Raw genomic sequence first — 11,134 nt, 5'->3', positions numbered from 1 at the left:
TTTAGCTATTTCCTGCCTCCAGGACCAGGCTGTGATAGACACCCTAGCACCCCAACTTTTTAGCATTGCATAGAGATGTTTATTTAGCTTGAGTAAGGTTTGACAACTTGCAAGTCCAATCCGGAATCACCCCAATATACAAATATTCTGAAGGAAGTGTTTGACCCCAGTCAAGATAAAATGATGCAAAAATTAGTATTTACCAACAGTTTGAACAAGGTAAGGACAAGAGTTAAGCTAGTTCTGGAAAGCATTCACAAAGAGGTAAGAAGTGCAGAAAGGCTTTGAAAGAGGAACGTAAAAAACAGTGAGAAAGACTGTGTCAAAGAGCTAAGCAGGAAATGCACTGTACAGATCCGAGGAAGAAGGACAAACAGCTCCAGTGTGACATATATAGTAAGTTCACTGATAATGCAAGTTTTGGGATTGTTTCAATACACCAAAAGGCATTCTGGATTATAGGTGGCCACTGAAATTCTCTTGAATTTAAATTACTTTGAAAGTGCAGAGGAATTGGCAGATGTTAACTTACCTGGGTACCTGGGGCAGATGTGGGTTACAGAACAAATGCTGCCTGTGCTGCAAGGGACTCGAACCCAATGACTTCCTTCTCTTTTGCAATTGGTGACTCAAAGAGGATCCTACAGCAGTATTTTCATTTAGGACTTGGGATTGCTTTACACACTCTTCACTGAGCCAGCAGCTAGCTTCCAGCTGCTCTAGGTTTCGCTTGGCTTCCAATAACTTCTGCTTCTTGACTATCCTTTCCAGCTGGAATTTGACCTTTTTACGTCTTATGTTTCTTTCTGCCTTTTTTAAGGAGTATCTTCGCAAGAGCTCCAGCTGCACCAGTCTCTTCTTGTTCTGCTGTAGCAGGGAAGGGCAGATTTCCAGCCCGATCGTACTCTGCACCTCAGCCTCTGCACACAGTGTAGACTCTGTTTGCACTGCAAACTCCCTCTGCTGTTGCTGAAGGGCAGCCAGTCGTTTATTCTCATTTATAAGCCACTGCCGGTCTGTAAACAAAATAATGATTGAAAGAAAGTAAAAATCATAGGAAAAACATTTCTTACTATCTTGTTTATTAATTTAATCAGCCTTGAGAGCTCATTTGAGAACAGAATTTCTATGCCTGTAGAGCAGAGTCTCGACAAATCATCTAGAGAAAAACATATCATTGCTGCACTTATTGATAACCGAAAGCCTCTCCCTTGGGATAAGGGCTCAGGTAACAACTGCAAGATGTAAGCAGGGCCTTGACTAATACAGCTAAGGAAACTGGTGGATAAGACCTTGTTTGTAAGCAAAAAGTAGAACACATTTCAATCTCTTAAAGATTACGCTCAAATGTCACTTCAATGTTCTTAAAATACAGTGGAAGCATTAAAAGGCCTGAGTTCAATTGTGTGCACTTTTCAGACATAGGGTATATATTCACAGTAGTGAAGTATGACTTCATTAGCTTTTTACTGGGAAATATGCTACTACTTCTGCTTTTATTATTCTGAAGTCACATATTAAACTTTGTATGTGTGGCTTAGGGAATGAATGTAAGTGCACTGAGAGCAGAGTTAACAGGGGAACTAGAAGAAGAAGTTGTACAGAGCTAAGCAGAGCCTCTGTGTTAATGCAGCAAACAGAATTCCACGCACACACTAATGAGCCTCTGGGTAATAAATTTCTACATTTCAAGTGAAAAAATAAGCACTGGTGCAATCTTAAATAGTTACTGACTTCTCATCACAGCGTTTGAGTGTTTTACAACTATCCTAAACCAACCATTTCTCTTTATGCCTTTTGCTCCTATCCTTTCCTCCTTAACTTGACTGAACCAATAAAAACCACCTGCAAACAGTTTTCTCTTGCTTACCTAGGCATGCTGAAAATGAGGGAGCCCAGAGTTATGCTAAAGAACTTTGTTTAGTGCAGAAAATGGCAAGTTTTGTGCTTGCCCTTATCAGTGGCAAGTTCAGTAAGCCTGAAGGCTAGACCTCTCTACACCCCGGTTGGCATGTGCTTCGTTTGCAGGGGCAGCTGCCAGCTACCAGTCCTGTGGATGGGCATGCAACCACCACTGTAAGAAAGCCACCGTATATGTACCTCCCAGGAGTTCTGCCAGCCCCTCTAAACCCATCAGATGGAAACTTCTCAAGCAACACGAACGCTGTGTGGCACCTGCCTGAGGTAGAGCAACAACCACAAATTTACTACCTGTTGCAACTATGGCTGCTCCAAAAAGCACTTGCCAGAACAGCCTGATGGCTGTGCACGAGCACTTCAGCATGTAATGTACTTGAAATAAATCAAATATTCTCATGGCAAGGATGCAGGTGAAGCCAACACAACCTTTAGTTATCAGATGAACAATTCAAAAAAGACACGCTCATACCACCAGTCAATGCATATTTTTCATAAAATCACCACTGTACTCCACAAAGAGAGTTAGCTTCTCTGCTTTTGTTAGCATCCCTCATATTTCATAAAAGCTAAATATGCTCACAAACCAACTGATTAACCTAATTTGATAATAAAATATGTTACCTCTGCTTACACATTTAAGTCTTCTCTAAATATTCAGAACCTGATCTTTGCAGTCAATGGGGAAGTGGTAGAGAACAGAGAACATCAGGCTGATTTGGTTTTAACCCTGGATGCAAGACTACTTTATTCCATGCAGGGGATGTGCTTAGAGGTTTTTCAGAGTGCACTGGCTTCAATCTGAGCTATGATGAGCTGTAACAATCAAAGGAAGGGATTATTGAGATCACCTCTACCAGATTGTATCTGATGGCTTGGACATGCTCTCTCAACAAAGCAGAGTTTGATAATTTTTATGCTGCTATAAAAATATACATATTCAGCTGCACAAAGCAGATAAAAAAATATCTTTAGCTGAAAAAACAATGTAAAAATCACAGGCAAGGTTCCTTGGCAAGTAGAGCATTTCTCAAAGGACCAAAGCTTTTTAAAGCACTTCTGTCTTAGTAGCAGCAACACTTTTTTGGCTGGGCTTACATTCAATCTGCAGTCCTTTACTGAATAAGCAACTTTTCATTGCTTATTCAGGGGGTTAGGAATTAAGAGGTATTTAAGCCTGATGTGATGAATGAGGGCTACCTGCAGCTCTGCACAGCTGAACTGCAAGAGAGGAATTTTGGACTGTGGAAGTTTTCCGAATGTAAGAAATCATTAGTGCATAAGCACTGTCAGCATTACTTGCTTGGTGACTACTGATCTTGTTAAACATACTTCATTAGTGATCCCTACCACAATGAGTCTCCTGTCCTGTTTATGTTGGCAGCTCTGCACAGAGCACATGTACAGAAGTAGGAATTCTAACTCTATGGTTACTCTACAGATAAAAGGGAAGCATTCTTGCAATTATTTTAGTTAATTTTTCTTAATAGCATTTTTAACTTTCACATAAGAAGCCTTTTTCTCAACTATTTATTTCCAGATCTGTTCTCTTTAGCATGTTTCTAGCAAGCAAAATATTTGGCAGATAAGAGTTTCCCTGCAACAGAGCTGCAAGCTCTAAGATGCTAATTAATCTCTGCTCACAAACTTGCCTCTATCAGAAGCTGAGACACAAAGGACACAGAAAAGGTGGAGAACTTTGGTGCATTGCCAAGTGAAGAATTGTATTTGGCTGGCAAAAACTACCTGCCTGGCTAAGCTTCGTGTGAACACAGCGAAAACAGTAGAACTAGATGGAAGGAGAGAAGTCTACAGTGCCATGAAATAAAGGTATTTTGGGGGAACTCTTCTTGTTCTCTGTACTATCTACATACTCTAAGACTATTTCTGCTGCATTCCATCACCACAATGTCCTTTTAATCTCTTCATTGTGGCTGGCATAATTAAAAGATTGCAGACTGCATAAATTTGGGTCTAAGAAGCTTCCAAAAATTCACAGTTTTCTTCTTCCAGGAACCAATAGCAGGTTTTGCCAAGTGGGAACAGCGCCTCTGTAAGAGGCTACTTTGCATATCAAGAAACCTGGGTCAAATAATTCATTAGAAGACAAACTAGAGAACACTATAACCACCCAATTTCAGTGGTCAAAAACATCTCAAGGTTTAAAATGTTCCCAAATCAGTCTATAAACTCGTTAAGGGGCAATCCAACCCCACCAAGACATCTTGCTGCCTGCATGCAGAGAATATGTCTGCCTGCATGCAGAGCAGCACCGCTGGGGGCCAGGAGCCACTGACACTAAAAAACACCTCTCCAAATACACTGTGGCTCCACCTTCTGGCATAGCTATTTGCCATTCAAAATGTGATCACTGATCTAGCCTTTAGTACTCCTGCATAACACTGTAGAACTTCCGAGAAATAACTGCTATTTGAACCAAAGCATGCCTCTCTCTTTTTAATCCAGTTTTGGTTTAAAACAAATTCAGCAGTGGAGAATGCAATACCACTAATTAATCATCTTTAGGGTAAATAAAACCCGCATCTTATTTTTAATCTTAATTTGTCACACTTCAGTTTCTACCACAAAATATCTTCATACATTTTCCTTCATACTATAAGAGGGCAGGGGTGTGTGGAAATACTGACTACATAAAAACCTGTGAAACTCTCTTTCTCTTAACTGGGGCTGGGATTTTAGCTCTGAACATCAGTGCCCCACCTAATTCTCAGACGTGATTCCTTTGTTTTCATAGTTTAAATTCAGTTTCAGCCATGGTCTTATGTCATGGCCCTATTTTTCCTAATGAGTGAAATGCATTAAAAACACTTGAAAATTGTCTATATTGTTGCAGGTGACATCATCAATGAAATGTGTAAAGAGAGTACCTCAACTGACACATGTCACTGTCTTGGAAAGGCTGCTCAGTTCCTATCGCATCCTGTTGTTAGAGCAGTTTCCCCTGAAAGCTTATGGTAGGAACTACCACAATCATCTCACTTTTAATCTCCCAGAACAACTCATTGGATGAAGCACAGGTATATCACAAGAAAAACTGTAAAACGCACCAGCAGACTGTCTACATTGCCACACAGCAGAGTTGCATTACAGATATGAGCAGAGCAAAGCTGCAGGGAGGCAGGATGGGGAGCAGCTTGGGAGACAAGAGGCTCACTGCCACAGGGGAGTAGTGTGCCAGTGATGTCTCTCCCACCAGTGACCTGCAGAGCTAATTAAACAGTGCTGCTGGTGCACTGTGAAGGAGGCTCTTTGGTCCTGTTAATCAAAGCTTAATAACTGTTCTCAAGAAAGAGACAATTGTAAGAGAAAACTAGTAATAAGCCATAATAAAAGTTCCACCCATAATATAAAGCATAACTAGGACAAAAACATCAAGAGGATGAAAGAATGCAGTAATGGAAGGGAAGTGAGAGAGGGGAAGAGGCAGGTACCCACTTTCTTGGATTTGCTGGTTGATTAGTGCTTGGTCATTTTCTAGTTCCTGCTCTGCTTTGATCTGTCCTCTCAGGATCTGCTGCTTTAAATCATCTACGTAGAGCTGCTGCCGTTTAATTTGTTTTCTGTGGAAAGCTTCCTGGTCTCTCAGTTTCTGCTTGTACTCTTCATGCACAGCATCTATTTCTCTGCTGTTAGAAAAGTTGAATTTAAACCATAAATGAATACCAAACATTTGTAATAAAACAAGTCATCTTACTGAAGACAGACAGACAACATTCAAGATACAGTTTTGTTTAGTAAGGAAGCATGACAAAAACTCATGGTGGTGAAGTAGCTGTGTATATGTATGTCACAGCAGGCTACAACCCTGTAAGTATCATAAATGCCAGCAAACATGAAAGCTCTTGTGGTGAAGCAGAAAATTCTATTTCCGGCAAGATAATAGCAAAAAGAATTTTAAAAGTATTGTTGGGGTTCATTTTGCTGTAGACCTTCCAAAAATGAAAATGGAGAGGGAGGGTGTTTATATGTTATAAAATTTTATAACCGCTATATAGGATACTTGTAATATAAGAACTTCAAAGTGCTTTACAGAAACAACAAGCATTCTCGTCTGTTTTCAGATCAAAAGTCTCCATCCTAGAAAAGGTTACAAGCATTGTTCAGACTACACTGACAGAACTTCATCACACAATTCTCTGTTGGATCATAGAATCATAGAATCATTAGGTTGGAAAAGACCTTTAAGATCATCAAGTCCAACCAAGTTAACCTAATCCTGACATCTCTCCACTAAACCATGTCCCTAAATGCGACAGAGGTTGCAAATATTAGGTTACTGCGTCTGTATTTGGAGCCAAACTGTGACCAGAAAAGTGACTAACCTGTGAAAAACTGCCTTACAGTCCCCTCCAAGATGTTTGGTTCCTGACTGCGTGCTAAAATTTTACACACTCATACAGAGTGACAATCAATATAGTTCTATTCTTGATCCATGATAATATTCAAGGTACATTAGCCCTCCGAAAGGAATATATATTCTACCTGTCCACATAGGACAGAAATTCTTAATGTTAAAGTTATACTATATATAAAGATGATATATGATCTTTGCCTGTTGTTTTGTTTCTGAACACCACATTATTATACGTAACCTCAGAAAATAAAATCTTTAAGTCTTGAAAAATTTTTTAATATATTTTACTAATTAAGTACATTATGTATTTATTATAATGATGCATTTAGTATACTTTTAAAGACAGCAAAGGTATCAAAACTCTAAACAGTCCCTGAAGGTCAAAAGAAAACAAAACCATAATTTCAAAGGCAATGCTTTGGAAACATCATGTTGTTTGTAAAATCATTTCCAGTACGAGGTCACTTGTATGAAAAGAGCATTTGACCTTTGCTACATAGGAATTAATTTGACATCTCTATTTAGAACTGTAAGCTTGTGTTCAAAGCAACCATTTCTAGAGCAACAACTGTGATTCTGTGTGCTAGATTAGCAGATAAAACAGATGAAACAATTAAACAGCCAAAGTCTACAAATCTCCTGGAGTACCTTCACATGGAACATACATTTCCCTTTCTTAAGAAGCAGTAGGAAAGCCTTACTACAGAAAAGCTTGAAGATTCTCAATAATCTACAATATCACCGTGACTCTCGCTCACCTGAGGAAAACAGAATTCAGGGGTTTTAATGTTTATGTAAATGAAATGCTGGTGAGAAAAACTGGAAAGGCACATCTTCTGTTCAGTTTTCTGGCATGGTACAGAGTACAAACTTTGCCTACTGTCACCTGCTAAATGGTTTGTGTCTGTCTGGGACCCACAGGAACAAATTATAAGACTAGGCAGCTCCAAGATCTGTTTGTCCTTGGCTTGACTACAAAGATGCTAACAATCTGTGACTTGTAATTTTTTCCTCTCGGATAAACTTTAATTGATTCCCCAGCTGAAGTAGGTTTGAATTGACACTTTGCTGCAGCACTGAAATGCTCGCATGGCCATTACAAATCTCCAGCTGTTCCAGTATTTGTAATGCCACCAACCATTGGGGGACAAACTCAGAGGTTAAACCTAGACTGGTAAAATAAAGAAGAATCACTTTTTGACCACAGTATTAAATCTGAAGGATCTTGTTTAGGAAAAGCTCCCGTGGTTTTAGTGATAACTCTGAGGGAGGCTTTGCCTAAATGCAGCTTCCAGGTTATCTTCCGTATTTTGCAAGGGAAAAGTAATGGTGCAACCATATAATCTGGAGGTCAAAGTACTGATCTGAGACAAAACCTCTTTAATTTTGGAGCAGTTATATCACCTCTGTGCTTTCAGGTACTTAGGCTGCAAGGTCTTCAGGGTGAGGACTGCCTCTGGATGCCTGCGCACAAAACCTAACAGAGCCTTGATGTAAGCTGAAGCCTCTTCTTGCTATTAAAACTGATAAACCTTAATAGCAACTGTAAATGTTAAGTCTCTGCACATACTCTGATGATAGCGTAGTCTTTAACCCACTTTGCTAACATATATATAAAAGCTCCAATTCCTATGGTGGTAGGAAAGTTGAAAAAGTGAGTCTAAATTTGTTACTGGACAATCGCATGACCTTGGACAAGTCACTTAGTCTGAGACACGCATGAAAGAAGCAAAGTACATTCATGCAAGAGGAGTGATGAGGATCCGTTAACATTATCAAATATCAGAAAGTCCAGTTGACACTTGGTACTTCTGATTTCTATTCATTTATCATTATTAGCACCATTCTGTATGAGATTGAGGCCACTGAGTAAATCATTGCCAATAAGGCTGAAAAACTGAGTGTGATACTAAAACAGTAGACAAAGAATTCTTGTTTTGCAACCGTTTACTAAAACTATATAAAATAAAATTCCTCTTACAAAATGTCTCATATTCTTCCTAACCATGACTTTTAGCTCTCAGCCATCCTTGCCATAAAATTGACCTGTCAGAGTTCAAACAGTTCACAAATTGAAACCCAGAACATTTAAGTATATGAAACAACTCAGTGTTGCATTTCAATCCAAAGACCTCACAACGCTCACAGAAGTGGTTAGGTGACATCTGCTTACAGCTGGGACAGGGTCACAAGCTCTTCCCATACTTTGCAACAATGCTGAAACTATCCCCCTGAACACCTCCCATATTATAAAATATCTGAGAATAAGCAATGCAAACAATGCACATGGAAGCATGGTGTTTGCTTTCTCAGCAGCACTAGCGTATTCCCTCATGTGTATGGTAATGGCTTTTTGCTGAACTAACACAAAACTGTAAGATCCTTTCCAACAGGCATGTGTGTTTGCACACAGAGCAGAACACGATGCAGGCCAAACTGATGTTATTAATCACAGCTCCATACTATGACTACACCCCCCAAAAAACAGAGTACAGAGGCATACCCATACTTTCAACCTTAGAAAAACAAACAGCACAGAAACCATTGCAGTAATATTACTGCTTTTGTTCTGTTGATGTAGCTAGTTGGTACAATTGTCTCTCTCAAAGGTTAAAGTTTCTGTAATAAAATACTGTTGGTGAAGTTATATATACGAATTGCAGTTCTGCTGCTATTTCAGTGCCTCTCTGCTTCATCTCCTAATTTTTTATAGTACAAAACAAAAACCAGGCAGGGCAGTAAAGACAGGTCTGAATACAGAGACTGAACATTAAAAACCTTTTTACGGAGTTGCTTCTTAAAGATGGTTTTCTCAAGCAGAACAAAAAGATAATGAAAATTCATGCACATCCACTTACATAATACAGATATGCCAGAAGATGTTTTTCCTCTGGCCATGAGACTACTGACTGGGGGAGCAAAATGACCGGCTGGTTTCTGCTTGGGATACAGATCTGTCTCTCACAGAAACCACTCAAACCAAGAACATGAAGTAAGAACGCTCCCTTTCTGCCTTTGAACATGCTATGTCATGTCAACACACTCTTGCTGGTTTGTGGAAATAACATGACAAACTGAATTAAAAAATGAGGTGACAATGCCCCAGAAAGAAACTAGCAGCTTCACACACGCTTCATAGCTAAATCACCTAATAGACAATTTAAAGAACAGTTAGTTTGTGTAATACATGTTTGAATGATTAAACTAAAACCAAATTATCAATCCAGTTAACATAAGAATTTAGCCATATTCTCTAACAGGTAGATGAGATCACTCATATATTTCATCTAAAACATCTTAAATCAGATGCACTGTTAAATTTAGACTTGAAATACCAGAATACTGTGAGAGACAGAAATCAAGCACGGACTGATTTCTGCTATTGCTTGTATTCCTGCCTTCCCACGTAAGCAATCTACAGTCGGTATAGTCCTAGCAGAAAACAATATAACCTCAGGACAAACAGCTTCATTTCTGTAGGTATCAAGACATACAGAAAATCTCAGTTTCACAGGACTGGCATACTCTGGCATACAGAATATTAAAAAAAAAAACCAAACGAACCCTGCACAGAATTTCATAAAAGCATGCAGATTTCTAGGTGTACCAAATGCAGCAAGAATTGTCAACAGCTACCCCTCCTCCAAGTAAACCTTTAAAAACAGCAAGTAAAATCACAACAACAGAAAGACACCAACCTTAAACTAAAGATAATCACAAATTACTGAGAAAATTTTCATATTATACCAGTGCTGCTGGACTGTTTTTCCATCTCATTTTTCTCTCCACAAAGTTTGCATGACGCATGCTAAATGAACCATCTGTAAATCCACATTTTTTCCAGCCTGTTTTGTCATCAGCTCTCCGGGATCCTATTGTGCAATTCTCCTCCCCTCTTCCCCAAACACTTCTACTGCTGATGCAGAGGCTGGCGGCTGCTACAGCATAATGCAGTTTTCAGTAACTATGGCAGCAATAGCTCTGTGGCGAGGCTGAGTGCTTCCTGCAACAAAATCTTAAGGCTCAAATAGAGAAACTCAAGTGAAAATAATAACTGTTGCTAAGAGCTGAAATTTAACAATTTTCCCAAAGAAAACATCAGTCCAGTTAGCATCCCCATCCTTCTGTCTGCCTAGTGTTCAAGTCCCATTTTTCTTTTACAATTTATTTTTTCCAGGGGAAGAAGAGTTAATAATGAAGCAAAAAAAAAAAAAAAAAAAAAAAAAGATGTTGGCAAGGCATTTTGCACTCTTGCAAATCCCAGCACTGAGAGCAATCACAAGTCAGGGTTACAAACCTAGCCACCAATATACATCCACCCCCACTCCATCCTCCCGCTCCACCCATGTCCAAGCTGGGGCCCTTCCCGCAGGGTCTCAGAGCAGCCGGCACCATGCAGCTGCATAGGATCATACATCTGCTTCTGCCTAGCACAGAGGCTCAAACCTCTCCCTTCTCTTCCCTAAAGGAAAGGGAAGAGCAATGAAGGAGATACAAAGTCCTTGTATTATTGCTTCCTGAAGCAATGCCACTCATACAGTTCAAAGCAAAAGTTGGCGGGAGGGGGCCGGAGGTGGGAACCAGAAATCAGTCAAAATGGCCAGCAGAGTCAGAAACCTTTAGAAATAAAGGACCTTTGGAAATGTACAGAGTAATCCCCCTCATGACAGTTACCATCAGGTGAAATAGCATTTGGATCTGTGATTAGCTGGTTTGCTTACAGAAAAAGCACATGTGCATTTTTTTTGTTGGGATTTTTTTTTCTTTTTAGCGTTTCCATGCAAACCCTCATTTTTTTCTTTGCCTAAGCACCCAAAACAACAGGAAGGCAATGACTTATTT

General features: G+C 39.5%; 1 protein-coding gene across 1 annotated transcript in view; it reads right to left on the bottom strand.

The window, feature by feature from the left end:
• STARD9 (StAR related lipid transfer domain containing 9) overlaps positions 1–11,134 on the bottom strand; it is a gene marked incomplete at its 5' end in the record, with an annotated part of 99,839 nt that overhangs the window by 19,313 nt on the left and 69,392 nt on the right. Inside the window, 2 exon segments of the mRNA XM_035895751.1 lie at positions 533–1,016; positions 5,374–5,564. Coding sequence (XP_035751644.1) covers positions 533–1,016; positions 5,374–5,564 — 675 coding nt within the window.

Source organism: Egretta garzetta, unplaced genomic scaffold (genome assembly GCF_000687185.1).
Source record: "Egretta garzetta isolate BGI_Z169 unplaced genomic scaffold, ASM68718v1 scaffold526, whole genome shotgun sequence".
In the NCBI taxonomy this organism is placed as follows: domain Eukaryota; kingdom Metazoa; phylum Chordata; class Aves; order Pelecaniformes; family Ardeidae; genus Egretta; species Egretta garzetta.
Note: the sequence above shows the minus strand (reverse complement) of the source record. Positions and strands in the feature narration are given on the sequence as shown.